Raw genomic sequence first — 26,934 nt, 5'->3', positions numbered from 1 at the left:
TAGCTGGCCAGGATGTTGTTTGGGAGGATTACTGAGGCACCCCCAACACATCTGTGCTTAGCAGTGGCTTCATTTTCTAGTCTTCCTGTGCACCTGATGGGACTGCATTCTTCCCTTTACAGAGGCAAATAGCAGCAAATCAGTTGGTACTTTAGAGTACAAGGTAATGTAGAGCACTTGGACCAAAATATCCATATAGAAGAGCTTGTAGCTTCAGAAATAGTACTAATGGAGCAAAACCAAACAAATAAAAAAATCTCTCCGAAACAAGAAAGGCTAGTGGGGCTCAACAGAGAATGTAGGTATTGGTGTGCATCGCAAAGAATTAAGTTAATTTTCAAACTGAGTTGCAACAAGATGGGTTCAAACTCTCCTGCTTGGTAAGATTCCTGTTTTCCATTAGCAGTGATGGACTTGAGAGTATTTTTCCTCACACTGACTGTAAGACAGGAGACCTGTGTGGGCTGCACTGCACACTTCAAACATCCAGATTTTCAAACATCTCTTGTCACATCTACACATTTTTGGTGGACCTTGTAAAAGGCAAGACAATACACAGCTATTATCTCTTATGATAGAAGGATTCATAAAGTTTTGCTACATTTTTTAAACTGATTGAGATAGCAAAGATATCAGAAGCTGAAAAGAACATGCTGACTGAAGAACACCATGATACAGTAGATCCTCAAAAGCTCTCACAGAAGGAAAAGAACTCATTTGATGTACTTCCATTTATGATACAACATGAAAAAATGGGGGGAGAGAAGAACATGTGGGCTGTCACAGCCATATCAACATAGACCTGTGTTAGGAACAGTACATATATGTACTGTTATATTTACTTCAATATAATGCTAATAAGCCAAAAGAGAAATTATTGCATAATGCTGAAATACTTTCCTACATTTATTTTTGTATTTAAATGTTGCAAGTTTATGACTGCAATACACTTGCCTTGCCAACAGAGACACATAAGCTTAAAATAACTGATTTCTATCATCATGCCTTATTCAGAGAAATTTATTTCTGAAAAATCTTTGATAAGGAAAACAAGGCCACAACACAGAATGATACCCCAAGTGCTGAATATAGGAGTTGAGGGGTTTTTGTTAATCTGTTTTAAAAATTCAATATGAAATATGAATTCTCCAAGTACAGACAGGAATAAAAACTTCAGGACTGAATTTACTTCCAATTAACAGCAGCCTATAGACAAAGATCCATTGAACAGTAATTCAAAGAAATCACAAGCAAGAGTCAGAAAAAGAGCTTAATATCTTTCACTTTTCTGATTCACACTGTACTAGTCCTTCAGGAGTTTCTCATTATCATATTCAATAATCTTTTTTTCTATAATAAAGTTAGTATTTTCTTTTTGATCTTCTTTAATGGTTGAAATAAGCTAAAGCCATCAATTATAACAATCAGAAAAGAAAATAATAATGAATGTTGCAGATCAGCCTCCATGGATTCAGGAAAAGCCTCCTGAAAGCCTGAATGCTTCTCTTGCTAGTTTGTAGGAGTCAACCAGGGTGAAACAGGGACACATCACCACCAGAAGCTGTTACTCTGCCCCTCTTGGCAGGCAGCAAAAAAGTGACTTAAATTTTCATTACCAACATCCTGAACAGCAGATCCAAAGTTTCACTGGTCAACATGTTACAACAAGCAATACACTACAAATTGCCTACTTGATCCTCCTCCAGTTAGCAGACCTAGCACTTTTCTGTGGCAGAAGCCAGTCATATCTTGTTGCCTAAAAAGTGGTGGAGATTGGAGATCTACAAAGTCTAAAGATCATTTCTCGTACTTGGAGCCACACTACATCCTCCACAGTTCACACACTTCACATTTCCATTTGGATCTTTCTGACTGGTGAGGAGGAAAAGGAGTCCAGAGTTCAAGCTGTATTTCACATGTTAAGTCTAGAAGATAGGCCAAAAGATGCAGTAACCATAGGTCTACTTTGTCTCTTCCAAAAAAACCTTCAAAATGATAAAATTTTCAGTCAGAAACAGGAGACAAAGTTTTCAGCACAGTGTACCCTATCAACAGGTTACAAAGGCATACATGAATAAACTGTTTACTGAGAAACCTTTTTGCTTAAAGAAGGATTGGACAAGGATCATGATGAGATACACATAAGATCCTCTGCCTTAAGATCAAATGAGAATCCTTAAATTTTGATGAGTCAGACAGGACAAGATAGCACTGTATCATGAGCTCAAAGAGGGAACCATTCCACTTGAAAACTGCAAATGTGCAAAATGTTTCATAATTTTTAGTGCGTTCTCCTCTGCCTTTCAATCTATTTTTACCCATATGCACTGTAAGCATACGTACCCCTAAGTTTATTCAGTTTGACTCCTTCAAGACCCTTCAGTCAATCTCTAATTCTCCATTTTATTACCTATTATTCAGCCAGCAATGCCAACCTTATCCAACAGCTTGCAAATGAAATGTGCTTCTTCTTTCGTTACCTGGCTTTCATAGTCACATGTATTTTCACTTGCCAAGCCTTCCTCAAACACAGATACCCCTAAGGCTTTCAGAATACGTGAAATCTTTAACAGAAGGGAAGAGCTAAGAACTTGCCATGTGGAGAAAAAAAAAAAGAAAGAAATTTTGCTCTATTACTTCAGTTATTTTTCTTCCTTCAGCCTTCAGAAATGACTGACTAGATGCTACAATACAAATACTCACTGTTAAGCTGTCCTTTCCCTAGTGTGTGTTGCATTTTCCTAGCTTTACCAAAGAGCTCCCACATACATCTGTGATCCAGCACAGGCTGGCATGACTTGGTCTAACACAGCTCGCAGTACTATCACTATTGCTAGTACTACTGGAAATAGTCCAGCTGCCTTGACTTCCTTAATGAATCAAGATACTGGAATCCAATACGCTATCCCAGTATTGGGGGGAAAAAAGGAAAAAAACCAAAAACCACAAGATCTTAACCTGCCTCTTAAGAGGAAAAGGAAACCCCAAATCACAAATAAGACACACACACACACACAACCACTTTCTGAACAGTGTAACAAAATGTACCACTACAAATGCCATGAGGAAATCGTGTAATACAAACAGATTTTTCTAGAACCACCTTTCTGTTACCCAGGTCATCTTGCTGACCACACCCCATACTAAAGCACTTTCATTTTATGTACAGATTTGAATTTGCAGTAACAGCTGGCCATGTGGCAAGAACTGGGGCTAACAAGGCTAGGTAGTGTGAAATCTATGTGTGCACCAACGCTGATCTGGCCAAAGGCCTGTGACATTCCTTCTTTGCTCTCTGAGCTTACCAGCTTACAGGATATACATATGCATACAGAGCACAAGTGTTCCAGTCTCCAGAAAACGTTCCAGACAAAGACCTGCCAAAGACATTCCTGGGAAACCTGACAAACTTGCAAATTCCTTTGTAGTGTCTCCAGCATATGCATCCATTTAACAATGAAAAAAGAAAACTCAAGTTAGTGCTGCTGCTGTGGATGGTTGAACTCCCCCTCTTCCTTCTCCTGAAAAAGTCAGGCTTTCATTTAGACACTCTGCCTCAAAACTTCCAGTGGGAGTGATTTTTACAAGGCACAATCCTGCCAAAAGTTTGATGATCAGGGTGTAATCTTTCCCATAATATGAGACCTAGCTGCACAGCCTGGCCTGTTTGGTGACTATCTGCAGATGTTGCTGCATCATAACAAAACGCTCTGCTTATATTCCCTGTGGAGCCTCAGAGCAGAAGGAGTTCAACATAAGCACTGCAGAAACTACACTGATACTTTCACTTCTACAACCTCTGCTGAGACCAGCCAGTTACACTACTGCTGCTGCTACAAATCAGTAGTAATAAAAAGTAATTCCAGCTCCTGTGTAAGGACAGCTGGAGTGAGGAGATGGGGCCCTGCAGCACTGCTGAGGTGTGTGAAAGAGGAAAGAAAAATGCCCCTCAGAGGTGATTGCCTGCTTCTTGCTCCTCTTACTAACTACAGTAAGATGCCTTTCTTCTTTATACTTCCCTTTCTCTCCATCAGTGGAAGTGTGAAAACTAAAGAAATGGTCACATAAAGAAACTAAAACTAAGACTCAGATAAAGTGGGTTGAGTCAAACCAAGGGATCATCACTGAAAATCCCCCAAAACTCCTCAGTGGGGAAAACAGCATCACCAAATTTCTTTAAGTATTTGCTGCACCCTAAATTTAATGCTCTTGTTGTGCTGTTAGGTCTAGACAGGAAAGAGCTGATGCCCACTGGGACCTGCACAGTGCATTTGGGCAGACTGACAGTTTGCTCTGTCAAGGACAAGGCAGACGAGGGTACCAGACTGTGTAACTGAGACAGCTAAATGAGGAGTGGTGGGGCTTCCAATATCGCTGCAGCTGATGTTAAGATGGAGCTCACTATTTGGGGATTCCCATAACATATACAGGGTCCCTCTGGGACACCATACAATGCTCCGTTCAATTCTTCTTCACTCCCTCTCCCCGGTCCTAAGGTTTAGTAAACTCATCCGCTTCTTGCTCATTTCCATCTTCTGTCTAAATGAAAAATGTAGAATAAGACAAGTGCGCCATCCTCCACTGGATCTGTCAGTATGTTTGCAGGAATCCTGGCTGCTGGATCTTGGGCACTGACTGGCTGCATAGCACAGAAGGAGGCAGCTCTGTATAGCCCTTGCCTGGGTGGTCTGATGTTATCCCTGTGATTAAACTCCCCGGCTTCAAGAACTGGAGCTATTCCAGATGATAGCTGGGACCCAAAATCTTTCACTCTCCCACACACACACATAGTCAGAGCTCCCACCAGGTTTCCCCTCCTTCTCTTCCTCCTCCTCTTGGTCAAGCTGGCCAATTCAACACATTCTTCAGCTCCCTAGCATTAATAACTACCAAGTACTACAGCCTGCTAGATATCAGCTGCACCCCCCCCCACCACCAGGCAGTGATAGGGACCTCACACAGATACAGCATTGCAGAATTTTTACCTTACAGCATGCTTTGGAAAGAAGAAGCATGTTATTCACAAAGAAAAACACTCATACGCATCCAGGATCCAGCCACCTGGCTCTGGATGTACACACATGCTGTGTACTTTCATGTCCTCCTTGCAGAAAGTCTTGAAATGCAAACACATAGAAATATTTTATGCTAAACACACGTGAAATAAAGACTTTGGATTAAAGCCTGGTATAGAATACAACAAAAGGAAAAGTAGTCTGGGTAAATCTTCATCCATCTGTCCACCAGGGAAGGCCACTGGCTTACAGTAGGTACAGGTAAAAAAACCTCTTAGTTCAGCTGTTCAGAAGACACAAAGTAGTCAGTAAGATCTCTACATCACAAATCAAGGCAAGAAAGGCAATTAAGTTCCTCTTCAATGAAATGGGCTTGCTGAACTGCATCTTCAGGCCTCATTCCCCAACTCAACACCAACACACCTGCCTTGTTTCCCCAACAGTATTGTCGATATCTTAGGCTCATGTATGGCAACGGGCAAACTGAACAAAAAAATTTTGGAAAATTGAAAAATTGTATTGTTAACATGCTCCATTAACCACTACACTACACACATTGACAAAGACATCATCACTTTGTAAAATAATTAGCAAGCATCTGATTGACATAACTAGGGAAACCATCAATTTCAGGTACTGAGTTCCTCACAAGTGTCTTGGTAACCCACTTATCATAATGAAAAGACTGACTACAGTAAAGCAATGCAACAAAGAAAATCTCGTAAGTATGGAAGCAGTAGCATAGCACATGTTCTTCAGTACAAAAGGTCAGTTCAGATCAATGGCTCAGCAAACTCACTATCCTGTCTGACATAATTCAGAAGATGGAAGAAATTTTGGTTACCATGCATATAACAAACTTATTCATAAGGCAAATGAATTTTTTACTTCTGTATGATAAAACCTAAGGATCTATCATTTGCAAAATGCTCATTATTCTGTCTAAGGAAACTATGGGCTACTAATTTTTCAGCCTTAATGGTATCCCATTTCAGAGAGTTTCAGAAGGTAAATAAATTCTGTGACAATAACTGTCCACTTTTATTGTAATTTTTTACTCCAATATCTTCCTGCTAAACTGAGTATCCTCTTCTTATTATGAGAAACATGAATAAAATAAACTTTATTCACCTTGTCTTTCACTGCTCTATGTAATTCCTTCACACTTTACGTAATTGATGCTTACACTAAAACATATATATCCTATATAGATATATCCTACCCTGCTCCTTAAACACACAAATCGTTTTTCTTTGCTGACTTTACTGCTTAATTTGAAACAGATATCTCCACTGAGCTTTCAATGATTTTTTTTTTCTTCCCTAAAGAAACAAACTTTAGGTTAACCATTCAAGAGGCTAAAATTATTGCTTATCATATAGTCAGGTATTTGTAAACACTGAACTTCATCTGCCAGTGTCTAGCCCAATTAACACAGCTCTTAAATTTCTACTAATTTTATTCCTAAAAATCAAAAGAAGAATGCAAACGTAGTGACAAATTACCAGGAGGTAGGCTCAAGTTTAAGTTTACAGCACACACCTAACTTCATTGTAACTGAACATGGGACTCTTGCAGCCCATATTACATTGAAAATAACAAAAAATTACCTCATATAGTAAACATGAGCTGCACAAACATGGATGAGCACTACACAGTAGTTAATCTACTGTAAATTCACACCCTATATTACCTTGCAATAACTTGGTTTTTTATTCATTCTTTAAGTAATAAAATGCCTTATTAATGTTCTTATTAACCTCCTCCTTTCAAACCTTTAATTTTAAACTGGATCATGTACATTCTGTATTATGCATCTTCAGTTACCCACCTGCTATATAGTAAATTGACTAGTTACTTTTTTGTTTGCTTTTTGTCTTTTTTTGATCTGTAATAAAACTTTTTTTATCATCCTACAGACACCTGCCCATCTTAACAGCACTTGCTGAAACTTGTCAAAAACTTTTTTGGAAGTCTGAATAAACTATGAACAAGCTACACTGAGTGCTATTTTTCTGAGTTCAAAGAACTCTAATAGATCGGACATAATAGATTGCTCATTTTCTTAGGGCCATTTGAGATCCTTATGAGTCTGCTCAGTTACTGCCTTACCAGATTAATGCAGGACCCTCAAAGGCACATTTACCATAGAGATCTCTGTTGCTTGCTCCCAGAAGCACTGAGTAGTTAGAGAGGCACACCTTTCTATTTTTGGATGCTGTGGAATACTATAGTTAGATTGCACATACTGAAAAAAATTAAGGCAGTGTCTGAAATAGTATGGATAGAGATACCTAACTCTCACTTGTCATAATCTCAAAATGAGCTCTATTATTGGAAGAAAAATAGAAATAGTAGAAAAACACAACTTAATGAAAAGCAAAATGTTCCTACACATGTTGTGTGACAATCTGTGAAGACTGAAAACTGAGTAGAACAAAACTGCACATCAGTAAGGCCTTACCTTCCTGTATTCTACGAGTATCAGTGTGGAGTTCCTATCTGATGTTTCAGAAGCAAATGGAGAAGACTGACAAGACACGAAGTTGATGTAAACACAAAAATCTTGTTTTCTTAAGAGAACGGATCTTAAACATGTTTTTCAAAGTTCATCGGATACTTAAAATTTTCCCTTTGGACATTAGTATTTTAGTAGTTAATAATAAAGTAGCATCAATAATATCAATAAAATTATATCAATAAAATAACTCAATAATAAACTAATTTAATAGAGAGTCTAGAAAACAAGAGTGTAAATGAGGACATTCGAAACAGGTACTTTGGGCATGGGTAGAAAACAGTGAAGACCAACAGGGATTGGAGAGGACAGAGGTGGACTCCCAGCCAGAATGACAATGCCATTTCAAGCACAGCTGCTGAGGCTACATTCCTGAGAACCCCAGAGACTCACACTACTACATGGATACCAGAAGCAATTCTCACAAAAATGGGAATGGAAAATTAGCTTCCCAGCTGCTTTTGGAAGGAGGTATGTATTCAGAGTACCTCAGCCTCCAAGACACAGTTTGGCACAACACAGGGAACCAATGCACAAAGACATTTAACTCTCACATACAAGTTCTTGCCCTTGGGGAAAAAAACAAAAAACCACACAAACCAAAAACCCCCACAAAAATACAGTCCACAGCAACACCAGTATTTTCAAAAGTCACTCTTTCATATACCCCTCCAAATCAATGGTCCTAATCTTATCATGAAACATAATTAAATCCATATATCAAGTCCTTTTCATACCAGCCAGGTACTTTCCAACAAGGTAGACTAACTCCAAGTTTCTGGAATAGCTTTAAACAATTGTACTATTTTTATTATTAGGTAAGTAATGTTCTAATCTTCATGCCAATTTATTTAAGAATGCTTTTTAAAAAATACTATCATATTTCAAGTGGTTTAAACACAGAAGTGAAAAGGGGGAAACTAACAATTCAGAGTTTCCAGTCTAGAAATGTATAGGAAAGTAGTGCCCTATTTAATTAAGGGACCCTGATATGAGCCCTTTCTCTTCTCTCCTCTGAGTTTTCAACCCCTTAATTCTCCTGTCCTAAAGCCATCAGAGTTTCATAACCCAAAACCCTCAAACACTCCCTTCTCAAGCCTTTCCCCCTTTTATCTCATACCAGTCATCTTCCCAGTTGTCTCCAGGTGTTTACTAAATCCTCTCCCACGTATTTCTCTGTCTCATCTGCCTCTGCCTTCCCTCTCCTGATTCAGGCTAAATCCTGGTCTGTCTAAATCTAAAACCATGCAGCACTCCCAGGTAGCTTCAACAGTACCTATTCTTCTGCAAATGATTTTCCAAACTGCCAGCCTACTCTGCAATTCCTGCACTTCTATTTATTCAATGCCCCTGCTTCAAATCCACATCCATGTCTAACAGTTCAAAGTCAGATATCCTGGTTCCAGGTCCCTCAGCAATAAGCCCAAGCCTTGCTGCACTACTATTGTGTTTTATTGTACGCTGATACCTCTTATTGCCCTTGTCATGGCAGCCCTGTCCTCTCACAAAACCCCTGGGTCCTTCTTCCAAGACAGGCTTTAAAATCCAGGCTGGATCAAAAAAAATAATCAGAGTGACTCTTTAATAACTGACAAAAGAAGAGAATGTGTCCATGTGGAAAAAAAAAAAAACAAAAACATAAGCAGTAATTGCATGCTTTAGTTATGATACATTGGGCTTTGCAGATATATCTGAACCTTCCAAAACATCACTGTTTCAAGTGTGCTTAAAATAATGGTCTCAGCTTAGAAATTGTTATGTGCCATAAATTCAGTACTGAAGAAACAGATTGCCTTAAAAACTGTTCTCAACTAAATCCAAATTCTCATACTAAATTGAGATGAAATTCAGATTTCATCTCTCCAAAGGCATTATTTAAAAAACATGGCCAGAAAAATCACAGTGGAGAGTAGATGTCTAGTACTGAATGGACACAGGCTCAGGAAGGAAACTCACTGTCAGATAGAACTCCAGCTCTAAACTTCTCATTGACTGGTGAATTCCTTACTACGTGGATCTTTTTCATGATAACAGAAGATGACAAAGATATAACCCAACACATGCTTCTGTATTTCACTACTGAAACAAAGCCTGTGCAAACACTGCATAGCTGAATACAAAATATAGCAGTCAGAAAACCAGCAGTGTCTGCTAGGAGCTGAGCTGTCTTTTGCTTGCTTGTTGCAAAGAGAATTAGCACCATCATTTTCCTACTATGCAATTCCCACCACTTCTGTGGGAAAGTATCTTGGAAAAACCCAGCAGCAAAAGCAATGCAGACACATTTACTCCAGCCAATACATTTCTAGGCTACCCTTCACAGCCACTTTCACTCTTGAGTATACCTACCCCGACTGACTGACTGCTGGCTGAACAGATTTCAGCTGCCACTACAGTATGCTCCTTTGCCACCCAACACAACTGTGCTCAGAAAACTGCACTACCCTTCCCATGCAGATCTTTCTGAATTTCTCTCTTAATTCCCCTTTCTATACTTCCAAATTTATCTAGGAGTAACCAGCCATGGTAGGAATACAAGAGTTTAAAAATTATTTAACAGCTACACAAATAGCTGCAAGAAGACACATTGACTTCTCTAGACATACCTAGCAAACCACAGCAGTTGAAGCAGAATGGGTAAAGAACGATTTTAGGGAAAAAGTCTATGAACTTATTTTTCAAAGTTCTTTTCTGGAAAGATTGAAATTAAATAGATGCATTTCAATTTTTTTCCCAAGAATTTGTTTTAACCCTTTTATCCAAGGAGGCAGTTTCCACCATACATTTAGCTTTCAACAAATCAGCACTTCCTGAATGAAAATGTTTCACTACTAAAGTTTTTTGAGAAGTTTTACTGACACATTCCACTTAAAACCAACTGAGAACCAAACTGACAGCTCTGAGTATTACTAGACAAGCAAACAAGAACAAACTGTCTAAATAGCATCTGGCCTTGTGCAAGACCAGGCCTCAGCATCATTAGTACAGCCAGCACACACATTCTCTCCCAAGTTCATCAACAAAAAGGGATTTTATTTTTTGACATATCCTTTAAAAATTGAAGGCCTATCTACAAAGAAAAAATCTATTCAGCTTCCTAAAGTTATAAGTGTACCCCGCATTTTGAAATAAATATACTGCCAATAGCACAACCAGATATTCAAAACCCAAACATATAAAAATAAAATTGAAAGAAATAAAGAGAAGCAAATACCAGCAGCTGTTGCAACTATTAAACATGCCTCAGAAAACTTAAAACAAAATGAAAAACTGTTAAAACAGTCATTCCAAAATACAAGAATCAAAGTAAGACATTCAAATAGTTTGTCTCCAGCAAGTAAAGAGAAAAAACTTACTGTTCAAGGCAAAGTGCCTATGTTAGAAAATCTGCAGTTGGCAGCTTAATTAACTGAAAAATGTTCAACTTGAACAGCTTTGATGAGCTCAACTATAGCATATTATAAATCAAAAAAATTCTTCGTGTGTAGCCATTTAGGACATAATTTAACAAGAAACATGAAACTAAGTGGAATTCTACCAGAACTCAATGTACATTTCATGTGTATCATGTTTGACAGAAGGATTATCATTCCCCATGCTAGTAAATACTTCATTATGTCTTTAAAATGTTATTGGAATATAGAATTTACATCAGAACCCATTCTGAAGACTTTCATTGCCAGCACTGTGATGACACACTGAAGGAATGAGGAAGCAAATTGCATGGAAGTACAAATCTAAGATTTGGGTTTATTGTCTAGTAAGACAAAGCATGGATTCCATTTTTTATAACATATTTTCTAATCCTCTGCCTTTTCTCCTGTAAAATGACTTCAAGATACTTTTGTCATGTCACAGAAAATCAAAATTTTGGTGGCTGTAAACAATTGAAAACAACAGGACGGAGATGAATTTTCGTGAGATTTACTGCTTGCAGCATATCTCAGTCCAGCCCAGTGCTCACACAGAAACCTGTAACAAACTTCTCCCTTGCACAGGGACTCTACTTCAGTGCTTACATACCTGCTGTGTAAGGACACTGACGTGGCTTGGTGGGGAATACTGGCAGGCTGCTTGCCTTTCTTCCAGCTGCTGCAGTTCTGCTGCTGCCACACTGGGGCCATGACACTTGCCCTGGGAAGAAGTATGTTCTGCATCTTTGTGCATCCTGGCAGAGCCCACACACTGCCCACTCGAACTGCGATGGAGACCTACCAAACAAACATTTCAGTGTGCTAAATGAGCAGTATGTCCGACTCTCAGCCTGCTGATCAGACACACAAAAGCAGGTAAGATACCAGGAAGAATGCAGAATACATCTATTCTGCATGAGTATTGTCCATATGAACAACGAGCAATTCCAAACCTGTATTCTCTTAATTACAATATATCTAATGGCACCCAATTCCACAGACACTGGAAGCTGTTACCCAAGTTAAATCTGTGAAGTTTTTCCTTTACAACAAACGGATCTCTTTAAGTAAGTGTGGTGGGTGCCAAACCACCACATTAAGCTACTCAGTTGAGAAATAAGATGTATTTTAAGGCTAGAAGGGTTGTCAGTATATATACAGCAACTCCAGTAAACATGTGCTGACCCTGACACTCAACCTAGAACAAATAAATACCATCAAAATACAAAAAAATTAGTATTATCAGGATCACAGCTGTTAGCCTGTGTGTGGTTCCCAAAAGTTTCCAAATTGATTACAGTCTGCATGCAAATTCCTACAGTTTCTCCTACCATTCAAGTTCTTTACACTCTAAAGCTCCATTGCCTGTGTTCTACCACAGCATGACAGATGAAAGGTCTCTAAATCTTGTTTTTGGGATACCCTTGGATATGGCAGTGCTGAAACACCCTAGAGAATGAGATATTGTAATGATTCATTCAGATTCTTCTTTTCTGGAGGTCTTGACACACCTTTAAGTATCCAACATGTATGAGGTTTCATTACAAGACTTCTATGCTTGATAGGCAACCAGAGAACTAAGAACAGCACACAGACTGAGACAGGACTTCTGCTAATGAAAACAACATTAAACCCACTAAAGAAAGATGAGATCAGTAACATAATAGAGCAAATATACAATACACTTATTTCACAGCTCTTTATGAACAAGTTCAAAGGCTGACCTCAAAGCACAAGGCTGAGGGGACACCTTGTAACTATAACTACCCAAAAAGAGGCTTTTGCGAGGCAGGGGTCAGCCTCCTCTCCCAAATAACAAACAACAGGACAAGAGGAAATGGCCTCAAGTTGCACCAGGGAAGGTTTAGATTGAATATTAGGGAAAATCTCTCCACCAAAAGGGTTGTCAAGCACTGGAACAGGCTGCTAGGAAGCAGGTGAGTCACGATCCATGAAGATATTTAAAAGACATGTAAATGCAGCTTTTAGGGACCTGGTTAATGCTGGACTTGGTAGTGTTAACTGTTGGACTTGGTGACTTGAAAGGCCTTTTTCAACCCAAATGATTCTATGATTGCCTGTTCATTTGGTCAATAACAGGGTGTCTGCCTAACAAGGGCTGCATCCTGCACTCCTGCTTACTGTGAGAAATTTAGCACCATCCAACAAGACTCAATTCGGGAAATGTAAAATTTCTACCTACTCCACAACAAAAATTACACAATCGCTGTGTAACTAGCAGGTTGTTATGAACCCCAGTACACTTACCTACTTTTGTAGAGGATGGTTGGGACAATCTTTGACTGTAGATCTGAACAGCTCTCTGAAAGGATGAGAATGGGCCAACGGTGTAGCTACCAAAACGACGATGTAACCCTGCAAGGCTACAAGTCTCAGTGGACACTGGGTTTGTGAGGACAGAAGAGCTGTCAGGAGCTGTGCTCTGCAAGGAGGGTAGTGGGGGTGAGGATTGAATCAGTCTGGGACCAGCTGGAGGAGACGGCAATGCAGGGTGACCAGCCACATTTGAATTTTCAGAGGCTGCAGGCTGAGATGGCATCCAAGAACTGGTACTTCTCTGGAACGTGGAAGCAGGAACAAAGGAAGAAGAACCAGGAGGGCTGCACTGAGGTAATTTCACTTCAACATTTGAGGAGGCGAGTCCTTCTGGACCTATACAAAGATAATGAACATATTATATGAGGAAAAATCTGCTTTTTAGGTCCTTTGATAATATCAACACATGAAATGCCTGTATTCAGACACACTGAAGGCAAAATGACCTCATCTACCAACAGAGACAAGAAGAGGCTCTACATAATAAATATCCTCTTTCAAAGCCTGCCATATCTAGATCATCCCCCCCAGGGAGGGGCAGCTAACTCTTTCCCACTGCCTACCCTACAGTATCTTCTCTTGTGTTTAAAAGTAAAAATTGGGCATTTTGATCTCTCAGTTTGAGCCCAAAGGTTCCAACCTTCGTTTCAAACACTATAAAAACAGTATATGCAGTCAATATTTTTTTTATGATTGTTTACATCAGTTCACTTACAGCTTGATTTAGCTTCTTTGGGTTTACAGCCTTTTAGTGCTCCTTCTGCAGACAAATCTGCAACTGAACTTTTGGGTTGATCATCTTTTATTTTCTTCACCATCTCAGGTTGCTCTATAACAAAACCAAGGAGTTAGGAAGTAGAACATTGGAAATCACCAGAACAAAGCTGCAGAATTCACACGTGTTATAAATGACCTTATTGCTAGTACTTCCTGTAGACCACATAACTTCATTGGTGACAATTATGCTGTAATGTACAGGAGCATGAACTACTAGATATATATGGCTAGCACACCCTTCTATGGAATGCCTAATTAGGCTCAAATATACAGTCTCTTCCCTCCAATGGATACACTCACTGCAGGCAGCTTGATTTCATTCATCCCTCGCTTTTATTTCAGGATTCTCTGTTCATTTCAATTCTTACTGCCTTCAGTTGCACATTCTCATTTCAATCATGAACTACCATCTCTAGTTCTTTATAAATGCCAGTCTAAGTTCAACCCATTTCACTTCAGGCAAAGAAGGCAGGAGTGAAGTTAATCTAATCTTCACATAAGAATGAGTTAAAAAAAAGACATGCAACCTCAAAAAACCTGAGTAACATTGTGGAGAGGTTGTTCTCTTTTCATAGACTTAAGTTAAACTAGATTTGTCTGGGCAACATCATCTCAGAACTGTCTGCAAAACTTACCACCATGGGGCTGCTTCTCTGACTGGTGATTGGTGTTCCTGTGTTTTGTGCCTGTGTTTTTTGTTCCTAGGAAGACACTTGCTGATTTGTTTTTGTGTGTGTAAAATGTCAGTACTTCCTCCAGGTCACTTTCACTGCAATAAGGAGAGAACGGATGTAGATGAGGACATTAAGCTTTTCTGCATTCATGTAACAAAGACAATAAACAGTAAGGAAACTGAAGAGTGGAGAAAAAAAAATGTAACACTAGACAAGCTAATGATTTGCTCAGTTCTACAGGGCAAGAGCAAAGAGCAGAAGGAAGGCAACATGCCCTGGTTGAACCTCAGATTCCCACTAAAACACCATCTTCTTATGCAGTAGAAAATTCAAGGCATTCAGGAGCCTTCCCAGGACAAATAAAGAGCTAGTGAATACTCCAAACACATCTGGGGAGATTAGCTCAACGTGAGAGATTCCATTCACAGCTGAATTTGTGAATCTTCTGCAGGTGCTCTTTAGAATGAGCAGCTACTTTCTCACAAGTGAAATCTCTATTTTATATTCACCATCAGTAGTTTGTATTCAGCCGTAGGGGGAGAAGAGGAAAGAAGGCAAAAGGTGTTAATTAGCCAAAACTTCAAGACAACCCGAACAGTCAATATTTTTGTGAAACTCACAAAACTTGCATATGTTTCTCATTTTCTTTACAAGAACAAAGTGGGACAGCCCCAATATCCTAAACATCTACCGGTCCCAAACCAGTATCAATTAGTTGGCCATTCTTACTAGAGCTTGTGCAAGCTGTAGCTCCAGTTGTTTGGTATCTAACATGCTTTCCTTTTGCTCTGTAGTGTTGCCTCAGCATTAATGAGTGGCTGTCTGGCAAGGCAAACACCAAAGCAAGTAGTATAGTGCCAACAACACTACAAGAAAATGTAACACAGGACTATAAATTAGCAGAGCAGCAGGTAGAATCTTTCAAAATATCCTCTGAATATTATATATTATATCACAATTATATCACAATTGTAACTAATATTAGCTAGCCTAAGCTTTGGAAAAAGGCCATGTCTAAAGCTGGTACACTGAAATTTGCAGCATACCCTGAAAATCCAAACTTCACTTTCTCTCCCAGAATAAAAGTGAAGAGGAAATATAAGAATGAGAAGTTGTTGATGGAAAGGTGCTTTAATCTTTTAAATTAATTTACCAGTATGTATGTGCATTTACAATGCACTGAGGACATTTAGAATCAATGGTCATAGCATATGTACAACTAAACCCAATGACATCCACGTGACATCAAAGTTAGAGAATCAATGAGACAAAGAAGAAGGAACATTTATTACCCATTTTCTCCACTGTTGCATTCACTGTACTGAAAAATGAACTCTCAAAGTAGAAATCTATCTGCTTTGCTTGGCTCCAAATGACTTGCTCACTGATTTAAGCTTGAAACACAGTGCCAAGTAGTGTCAGATATCAGAGTTTTCAAACACACCTCATACTTCATAAGAAGCAGAAAGATTACCACTAGAAATTGTCTGATCACTGGCAAACTATTCTGTATCACTTAGTCAGACAAACCAGCAAAAATCTCCAGCCCCAGCCTAGACTGTGCATGAGGCCATGATGGCATGGTGGCCAGTAACATGGAAACAGAAGAATTTGCAGTTCCGTTCCATGCAGCTATCTCTTAACATTTCTGGCAAAAAGCAAAATGACCTGCCTAGGACACAATAGACATTACAGTGGCCAGAACAGTCAGAGAATCAAAAGCATGCCATGGGCCCACATAATGTACATTTCTAGGCAGAGCAGTAGCTCCTATGGTGCATGGTAGTTAGGCATCTTTATCTGAAGATTTTTCTGCAATCCTGTGAATCTGTTGCAGTAATGACTCCATCAATTATATTAGCAAAAGGTAAAATACTTGTTTTCATAAGAATGTATCAAGACAGACTGAAAAACCACCTGAACTTACTTAGGATGCCCCAGCTACCACCCACTTCTAATCACTCCCTATTAATGCTATCCAAACAGATAAAGAAAGAGCAGTTTAATAAACAGTCATGCAAAAGAAGAAGTGACCATCAAACTTCACAGTAAAAAGAAGAGGGGCATTAAAAAGGCAGGAAAACTCTGTCCAGATATTGACAGGGCTTCTTGTCCATATATAGACCAAATAACGGAGGCAAGAGGAATTGCTTTTTGTGCTCAACAGAGACTTTGAAAACATAACTGTGGTTCACTGAATTATTCAGACCTCTGCATAGTCAGATAGTTATACCACTGTTTTTCATACAAATGCTATAGGCCCTAAGGAATACTTAACTATTTTCAAAATATGTCTCTTACCAGACTCTTTTATGTTTAAAGCAGATAAAGGGCAGTGATAGAAAATGCTGCTCTTCCATTGTCAAAGTAACTGCTTGCACTGAACTGCCTTAGCAGGCCAAATAAGAGGCCTAAGTCCCTTCCTTGCTCATCTCAGAAAATCCAGACCTGGAAAATTCCTGAAGAGAGGCAGCAAGCATGAGATTTCTTTCTGAGAGCAGAAACTTGAGTCAGAGCTGTAACAACTGTTCAACCACAGCAGCTCCAGATCATCTGAGCAGCAGTTCTAGTTTCATTCTTCTTCCGAAGTACTGCCTCATTTGGTCCAGCATCACAGCAAAAGAGACCATTAACTCACTAGCAGCAGTTTGAAATTTATACAGGCCAGGGCAACCACTGCTGTCCTTTAGGAAATTACTTAATGGTCAAAACATCTATTGTATGTTCTTCTCTATGCACCAGATGCTGATGTTACAAGTGCTTGGTTGCTGGAAGAGAGACAAGCTCTCTGTCCCTCACCAGGAACAGGTCCTACAGTCAATAAAAGTATCTAGAGGTTTTAGATCAATCAAATCATCTTTAGAACAATGCTTCAAGGCTGGGAGTTCTTTCATCAAAGGGAATAAAACCTATTCCTACCTTGCTCTGGCAATGAAGTTCTGAAAGTCTTCAGGATTCACTCCCTCCTCCTCCTCTTCCTTTTTTGGTTGTTTCTGAGCCATCTGCTTTGTTTCCTGTTAATAAGCAGTATCAGTAAGTGTCTCTAAGTTCCATGGCATAGCTACAGGACCCAGAATACAAAAACCAGTTCCACAGGATCTAAGAAAAAAAGAGCATCGCCATGTGCAACAACCTGAATAAATATGGAGAGCCCCAGAGACAACATCCTAAGCATACACTAAAGTCCATTCCTCCATCTGACACTTTTTTGTCAGATTTGCTGAGAAAAGGTCAAGTCTTCAAAAATGTGTGCTGTTCCTTCAGCTACACTCTTTGCTAGAACATAAGGAAGTATGGAAGGGAAAAAAAATTAAATCATTCTTAACAGATATTAGGTGCCCTCTCCACTTTGCTGTTTCTGCCACAGAGTTCCTCCAAACAGCTTTTATTTGTGCATTTGTCCCAGAAGTAGATAGATAGATAGATAGATAGATAGATAGATAGATAGATAGATAGATAGATAGATAGATAGAAGAAAGAAGGGTAAAAGTAAAAAATTAATCTTAAACAAACTGAAGGATGTCTGCAGAAAATCAACAGATTTTCTACTATAAACTAGTAGCTCTCTTGAGTTAATTTCTTTTGTCAGGAAGCAAATTACTGAGGGCTTATACACACACCAAAACCACACTGCTTTAGCAAAGACTAAGTAAAATAGTACAGCCTATGGCAAACATGTTTATACACTGAAATATACTGGAATAAATGGTAAGCCTTTATGGGTGAAAATGGGAGCAAGTTTTCAGAAACAAATGGTCTATTTTACAACAGTAGAACTTGCTGGCACTAGAGGCTAGATTGACACAAACCTTTTTGTTCATTGAAATACCAGTACCAGCTTAAAAGCTTTATATTGACTTCCACTTCATTTCTTCCTGCTGTTACTCCGAGCAGTCTCAGGAAAAAGGGGTGAGATACATCTTTTGCAACATAATTCAAGACAGGGAAGAAAAAGCTGGTCTGAGACATCTTTACCCTTTCCTACTTAAGTAAATGTCTGGATAATATGTGATCTGTTTAATTTGCTGGAGGTGTATTCTTTTCTTCTGTGACATTACAGATGATATGTAACAGCAAGTATGAGTCCCTATTAAATCTGAAGTTACAAGTCAATTAAAGAAGTCTATATGTTGGAATCACAAATCAAAAAACCTCACAGCCTAACAAGTCTCTCAAGGGCTTAAACATGTATGCCCTGAAACCTCAAGTGATACGTTCTCACTTGTTTTAACTGAGAAAATATGTTTATGCACTGATTTATTACCAGTTACACAGCTTTATTTTGTGAATTTATTTAAGAGTTAGCAAGAAATCCTAATGTTTGAATACAATTTGAGTGGAAATTATATCCAAAGCAGCTGCATTCTTCACTCACCACAGAGCCACCCAAGTGTTTTGTGGTTCCTCCTAACAGAGTACTTCAGTGAGCATTAGGCATACAAGGCACTCCCTGGAACAGATTTGGTTCAATACCAACCTTGATTAGACAGATCAAATTACCAGATGTCAGTTTTGACAAGGTAATGTAAGTGAAAACCCTCTCTTAATGAGTAGAAGCTTGGAGGCCTCTGCACAGCAGCCTCTGAAAGCTGAATTTCAATTACCCCTGTTCCAACACTGAAGAAATGCTAGGGGGCAAAGGAAAGGGGAAACTTAGGTTGAAACCACTGTGCTAAGAACAACACCTCCTACATCCAAACACGTGAAAATTATTTAAATTAGGACCTGCATCTCCTTAACATTGAGTATACGGAGTATCTTACTACAGATATGCAGCAGTCCCTCAGTATACCAAATAAATAATAAAATATATATTTCATGCTCTTCTGTATAAAACAAAGTATCTTTAAAGAAGTCCCATAAAAATAAGAAGTGGGAAGAGGCATTACAAAGTACTAGAATCAAAGACAAGGCAAAAAAAAGCACACTACCAGTTAAATTCCACTTCATTTCAGCACTTCTTTTTATGCACATAATTACTGGCCAGCTTGTATTATGTAATAATATTGTTGTCTATCTGACAATTTCAACAACATACCATTATTGGATGTACAGCTGCAAGCAGATCATGTAAATAACAGAAAAGTGCATTTGAAACAGCCTGCACAAGACGCTTCGTAAGAAGAAAAGTTAAAAAAATAATTAAAAAATAATAAGTCACCTTGTTATAATAAATGATGAACTCGCCCAGCTGGCGAGCCAGGATGCGACGACGATCAACTAGTCCTATGCTGCGGCTGGGGAGCAGCAGCCTCAAGGAGTGACGAAGGTTGCTGGCAGCTCGCCTCAGAAAGCGGATGATGAGCTCCTGGAAAGCAACAGAGATGGAGTTAACAACGTGATACCTGCAACATGTGGGGAGAACAGAGATACTACAGCATCTAAGGACTGGCAGGAACTAAACACATTGTCCTGAGAAAATGAGTTGAAACTGGAAGGCGAAAGCATTCTGCAATATGTTCTTTTAATACAGCCCTATAAATCCAATGTGGGGGAGAAAACCAGTGGTGTATCTTGCCTGAGGTGGGTCAGAATTTTGAACACTTAAGAAGTGTTTGTCTCAAAAGCACGGCAGATAAAGGAACAAAATAGCCAATCAGCAAAACGCAGTAATACACAATAACCTGTGAAGTCCAGTATCTTAGGAGAATGCTTCCAAAAACCCACCTGCAACACATTAAACAAGGCCTGTGAAAAAGTGCACTGACATAAAACTCTCTCAGCAGTACCACAGGAAAGGGGATCTTGGCCAGATATCTTCATTACAGTGGGTAGCCCCATTTCACGATTTTTCATATATATACATACATACATACATACATATATATACACACACACACTATTGCTACATCCTCTCCACAGCAATAGATGTCTACATCTACAGCCATGTAATTTCCAGTCCCTCACCATGTCCGTTTGACCTCTGGTGGGGAAAAACATATGGCAAGGCAGATCCTAAGGCAAGATGCATCCTTTGGGTGTTTTGAACCCTTTCTGTCCCACCTCTGGATTAGCTTTTGCTTAGGAGCTCTGCTAATGCATAAATGAGCAGCCTCACAGCCAAACTATTGGATTTCACAGCTTGCCTCCCACTGCCATTACTCCAGGCTGGTTTGATCTGTTATTTTAAACATTATTCTTCACAGAACAGCAGACAAAGTGACTCTCAAAAAGCCCGTTTTAATTTCCACTTGGAAAGAGCAGAGGTAACATTTTCCACTGAGTTGAATGATTATTCTTGACACAGAATTTTATCGCTGAGCTACATTGGCTGTTTCCCTGCAACATGCACTCAGTGAGAATATATGCAGAAAGCTCAAGAACCTACTGTCCAAAGCTCGTTTAGAAAGGTTTGTGAAGGGATCTGGGCTTGTTGTGCTTTTAAAATGCATACATATCAAACACAGGACTTTAAAATACTGCCTAGAAAAATCCATCACTTTTACTTTCTCTTCTCACTGGCTTTTACTTTAATTTCCTCTATCTAGAATGCAAGTAAGATTCATAAACACAGATGTCTGGATACATTACAACAGTACATAAGAGAAAAAGCTTAGCTGGGTACCTGTTCTATTTGAGTAGATGAATGCTTTGCTTAATGCAGCAGGAACCAGATCCTAACAAGTAATCTTACAGAATCTTCTAGAGAAGGATTCAAGAGCAGGTAAGCTCAGAAATCAGTACAGGAGAACCAACAAGAGATCTGAGTAGCTTGAATGTCAACAAGTTTTCAGTCATTAAGAGCTGTCTGTCCTTGCTCGAAGGTCAGTGAGCAGTCCTACCTGATCTGTATGTTTAAAATACAGCACTGGCAGCTAGACAAAAATGAACAACCACCATCTCAGTTGAACTTCTGTACTTGCAAGGATGAGAACTGACCTCAAAACTCTCAAGGTAGATTTCAACTTGGCTTCTCACTCTGGCCAACACAAAGCTTCTTACCATTTGCTCATCCTCTTTGGCAACCCAGGCAGGATTCTGGACCTGTTCACCAGCATTCTTCATCAGTCGGAGCTGAACATGCTGTAGATAGGCAGAGAAAGCTGTACGAGCTTGTACTTTGCTGTGGACAAAAACAATCAATCAGCTATCTTCAGAATAGGAATGGGAAGTGTTACAGAAGTCAGGCACAGCTTATGGACCAAAGTACAGTCAGCAAGGACCTCCTAAGTGCACTAATGCTGAAGCTCAAAGAAAGGAGGACCCCTTCACCCCATCAGCATTTTTAAGCAGACATTCAGTTCACCAAGAAGGGGTAGGTATTCCAGGAGGTACAAAAGATAGTAGACACTCTCTAAGGTAAATTCTAAAAACAGAATGTTCTTCCTGCCTTTTACAACCTCCTCTAAAAGCCACATGGACATGGACATCAGCAAAACTGTGTTTTTAAAACAAATTCAAGGCTATACTGGGCCTCTGTTTTCACAAACATTTTGAACACCACAACAACAGACCATAAAATAAACAAAGGGCTTGGTACTGGTGCCAGAGTTATAACAAAGGCCCTGTAATTCCCATTGGAAATGAAAGAATTAAATCTGTGAAAGTGAGCTCTTCCCCTGCTGGCTCAGGAATACAAGCCAAATTTCATTGAGCAAGGCACCACTGAGGAATGAAGGAACATCAGCAAAATCTGCTGTGCAGCTGGCTGAACACATTGGGAAGCTGTTAGCATGAACTGAGGAGAGGACTGGGAGGGACACATAGCTTCTCATTTCCTCACAATAGTAGCCACTTTAGTATATGCATCTGCTGTGAGAGAAACTGCTGAAAGCTCTGCCGAACTCTGTTCACTGTCCTCTAGGTCTAAACCTATTCTCCAACATTCTGCTCTCCAAGCCTCTGCTCATCCTCAGATCCCTCACAGCTGCTAGAAGCTTTTCATAAGGATATAGCAGCAGATTGGCTTTAGTATCAGCAACAGATTTCCCTTTTTTAGGGAAAATCATTAGAAAGTGTCTTAATATGTTCTGTAGGATTTCAAGTTTCATCTTAAACAAACTAGAGTTTTGAACCCATTACTTTCCAGAAATATCATTTCAGAACTTAATGTTCTAATGAATAGGAACTTCCTCTTCCTACCCAGCCCAGCTTCACTTATGACTAGTTTATAGCTGCTTTTGCTTTCTCCAATGTCCTGTATCTTAAATATAATCCCTGATGGGTCTCCACTTTGAATGTCTTTATTAACAGTTACATCCTTTCATAGTTTTCATTTTATTAGTGTGAACTATCCACATCTGCCAGTGTCTTCTAACAAAGCACCCACAACGGTGACATGATGAGCCAGCAGCTCACCTCCACCTGTGTTCCACTCACAATTTGCCTTCCATGAATATGGGTGATACAATACTCCATGTGAAGTCTCAGAAGTATGTCAAGTGATAAACCCTGGAGCACATTTGGTGTTTTCATGCATGCATGAGCTAGGGCTTCATAAACTTCCTCAGATCAACCAGCATGCAAGATATTTTTCCTTATAATTAATTTCTAGTTGATGAACACCCAGCAGAGAGAACTTCTGCTGTAAATTATTAGTTCTTATAAGCATCCCATTGTACTTTGTGCTACTGAATTTCATCCTAGTTACATTATTTATATCCTCAATGTCATCCAGTTTTTCTCAGATTTAGTCCACCACTTTTTTCTCATGGTAGTAACACCCAAATATTTTCCATCAGCAAATTTCATTAGCTCATGTGTACATTTTGTGTCATTCTTGAACTGATAATCAATATCAGCCTCACACCGATTCCTGAGGAACTTCACCATATTTTTTTCTACCTGTTCTCTGCTTTTTATGAATATTCTCAGGTACTTACATGGTCCTTATGACTCTAAGTACTTGAGTCCCTGAAATGCTATTAAAAACTCTGCAGCAATTAAGTCTTTCTGGTTTATAGGTCTGCAAATTTCAGGAACACTATGTTACAGTGGTACACAGAAACCATACTGTAGGAACACTAGAAATCAATGCATCAATTTAAGTAAGAACTGAAGTTAAAATGCATTGGAAGTATCCATACATCATCTTAATCATCAACTTTTGATGCTTCTGGAAGGTCACACAGGGCCAAAGAGGGGCTAAGCCAATGACAAGTACACAAGAGTCTCAAGCTAAGATCCCCTGTTAATAGCTCTACTGCAGCAACTCAAACATGATGAAAATACCTGGTTACAATTTCTGTCTTCCAGGAACTTCAGTGAAGTCCAGAATGCACAACAGGCCTTGTAACATCTCTGAGCTCAGTATGCTACTAGTCACTACATCTACCTTTTCTTTCTCCATGTGTGGAATATTGGGAGAACTCTCTGAATCCTAGCTGAGAAATGGTACTCTCTATATCAGGCCACCATGTATCAGAAAAGGCTCTCACCTCAGCTCTCCAGAGCTGTCAGGCTTGGTTTAGGTGCAACTCAAACATCTCTGTTCAAAATCTGTGCTTGATAAGGAGCCCCCATTATCAACATCAGCACAATAATACAGGTCTTGGCCTGCACCTGATACTTCTATGACTAAAAACTAAAGAAGGTTTTTGTTTAATACTGCCTCTCCTTTGGTGTCAATATCAATCAGGATATTGAAACCTGAGACCTTAAATGCAAGGAAAAGTTTACTTCCTTGGGAATGGCACAGTTGGAGAAGCAAGTTTCCTTTGACTGTCATTTCTTCACCAGTAACACCCAATATGTGGAAGGTAGATGCTTCCTCATCAGGCTGACTAAAGGAGAAAGAAGGCCTACCACTTACAAAAACTGACTAGAATGGGCCTGGTTTCTCTTGGATGAAAATTTTATTACTTCAGCTCCTCTGCCTGTTGAGCCCACAAGCAAACCTTGTATCAATGACAGATTAGATGGGGCCAAACCCAAGCACAATCTCAGAACATGAGGTCACCACAAGCCTTATACCCTTCTGTGGGGAATCCCAACAGTGCTGAGGGTGCTGAGCAAGACTCTGCCAGGAATATCAGACAGAGCTTATGTTCTTGGCAGGAGTCAGTTCTATATATAAGTAGGTATAGGCACAGCATTGCAATGTTTATCCTCAAAAGAGGTTTCAGAATCTTCCCCATCACAACAGCAAATGTCCTTGCCACAACTAGACATAAGAACAATCCCCACACCTACTGAAGAATCCATCGTTTCTCCCAGAAATTAAACTAAGAAAACAACAACAAGAAACATGTACTCTACCTTTGGACATTTTTCACAGAAAACATAATGCTGCTTCTTATCTAGAAGATTTAAATCTGTCCTACACAGACGTATATGATCATGCTTTCTTTTTGCACTTTCTGTCCATCTGCAATTAGACAGTTTTGCTACCCACATTCAAGGGATCATATTTCAAAACATTTAGTTAAGACCTTGCTTGGTGTTTTTCTATAGAATCTTCTCCAGCACATCTCTTTTTTTCCAAGAAACAGAGTCATGCACCAGAACATACTCTATTCCACACCATCACACCAACAACAACATGCAATGAAATGTTCCAGTAACTTGTTGCTCTCAAATTACCTCCTAATCTTGTTCTCAGAAGGCAATGACCCTGAGCAAAGATTACTACTACCAGAGGTAAAAATTCTAGCATCAAAAATAAAAGTACAAAAATGAGAAAACCAATTTTATGGAGAGACAGCACTGAAATAGTCCTATCCAACTGTTCTTGGATAATTTAACATATTCTTATAACCACTTCTTGGCAAATACAAAGAACGAGAATAAAAGATTTAGAATTCAGTAGCAGGCATCCTGCATTAAGGCAAAGAGGCATTTTAGAAGCCTGAGCCTACAAAGAACAGCTTACGCCATCAGATTAAAGAACAGCAATGGAAACTATAGGGTCATGCTTCAACACTGATCCAACAGGTCAGGCATTTAGGTAAACTGTCAAGACTTTGCAATGGTCTCCCTTCTCTGCCAACAAAATGTTAAGGCAGCCCACAGTTAGACAAAAATCCAGGCAACTTTTCTAGGGTCTTCTTAGCTCTTCACACTCGTAACATGCATCCTCCATATTTTAACTCGCGTTAGCTTCAAGTCAAAATTAGAGGCAATATGCAGAAAACTCTCACCTCAAGTTTCCTTGCTTTTGAAGAATCTGAAGCAAGTTAAACTGAGATTTAGAATCTGTTTTTTGCAGAAGCAGCTCTTCTCCATCTCCAGTTTTCTTGACATGTTTTTTTGGTAACCTCTCCTTACAAGTAGTTTTCACTGAGTCAGGAAACTTTGGCTTGTTTTTCACCTGGGTGTCCGAAAGACAGCAAACAGTTCTATCTACCTCTTCATCTTCATCTGCATCCATCTCCTCTTCCTCCTCACCTTCTGTGTCTGACTTGAGGGACAGCTTTGTTGGTTCTGATGTGCCTGTAGAAGAGGAAAAATCCCTTATGCTGGTGTGGAGAGGACTGTTCTACTATTTATACCCTTTGGTTTACCCCTAAACTCTTTTCTGCTAGGAGGACAGAACACCACCATTTTAGAACAGCATCTTAAGTATGACTGTTGTATATTCATTCTGCCTTTCTGCTTGCACATCAAACAGTTGAGAAGCCCACTTTCCCAATATTACAGAATACAGACCAAGATTCTTCTTTTAACCTTACAAATGAAAAAAAGAATGCCCACACAAAATCCAAGAGGCAAAGACATTTTCCTATATTTTATCCTGATTCTTACATGTATATTGACATATATACACCCATATTTGAGATTATATATATATACACATATACACACACACATTTTTGTATGTTGTGCGTCAAATGAAAAAAAAATACAAAATCTAAACTTCCACATGTGCCAATAAAGATCATCTACCTTAAGAGAGCAGCAAAAATCATCTTATAGCATCCAATCTTTCCTATTGCAATCAGTATCACACAGCTATTAGGAAAAGTTTAGATAAAGGCAGGAACAGTCACTTGTGGGGATCATTAACCTCTGTACCCTTTTAAGTTTTCCCAGCATCACCTTGGATAGATTTCTCTCTGCAACACCTTAAGAGACACATCTGTCTAGGAGAACTGATGTGAAAGGTTCTATCTTTCTCTGAAAAGCTGAAGAATTACAGAGGCACACACACAGTTGAATTCTTTACCCGAAATGCAACAAGCTCATTTCCAAGTAAGCACTGATTACCTTTAATCATATAAATGAGGGTGTGGAAAGGTGGGAATGTAATTCAAGGCACTGAA

The 26,934-nt window shown here is 39.2% G+C and overlaps 1 protein-coding gene across 4 annotated transcripts in view; it reads right to left on the bottom strand.

The window, feature by feature from the left end:
* The window catches only part of TTLL5 (tubulin tyrosine ligase like 5), a 125,886-nt gene that overhangs the window by 54,427 nt on the left and 44,525 nt on the right, over positions 1 to 26,934 (bottom strand). For all 4 annotated transcript variants that reach the window (XM_058842924.1, XM_058842907.1, XM_058842916.1 and 1 more), the window contains 8 exons: positions 25,813 to 26,104; positions 21,677 to 21,797; positions 19,896 to 20,042; positions 17,654 to 17,748; positions 14,696 to 14,829; positions 13,999 to 14,112; positions 13,215 to 13,619; positions 11,557 to 11,744 (listed from right to left, as the gene is read on the bottom strand). In XM_058842924.1, the coding sequence (XP_058698907.1) occupies positions 11,557 to 11,744; positions 13,215 to 13,619; positions 13,999 to 14,112; positions 14,696 to 14,829; positions 17,654 to 17,748; positions 19,896 to 20,042; positions 21,677 to 21,797; positions 25,813 to 26,104 (1,496 nt within the window). The remainder of the gene's footprint in view (positions 1 to 11,556; positions 11,745 to 13,214; positions 13,620 to 13,998; positions 14,113 to 14,695; positions 14,830 to 17,653; positions 17,749 to 19,895; positions 20,043 to 21,676; positions 21,798 to 25,812; positions 26,105 to 26,934) is intronic.

The sequence above is a fragment of the Poecile atricapillus genome, chromosome 1, assembly GCF_030490865.1.
Source record: "Poecile atricapillus isolate bPoeAtr1 chromosome 1, bPoeAtr1.hap1, whole genome shotgun sequence".
NCBI lineage: Eukaryota > Metazoa > Chordata > Aves > Passeriformes > Paridae > Poecile > Poecile atricapillus.
Note: the sequence above shows the minus strand (reverse complement) of the source record. Positions and strands in the feature narration are given on the sequence as shown.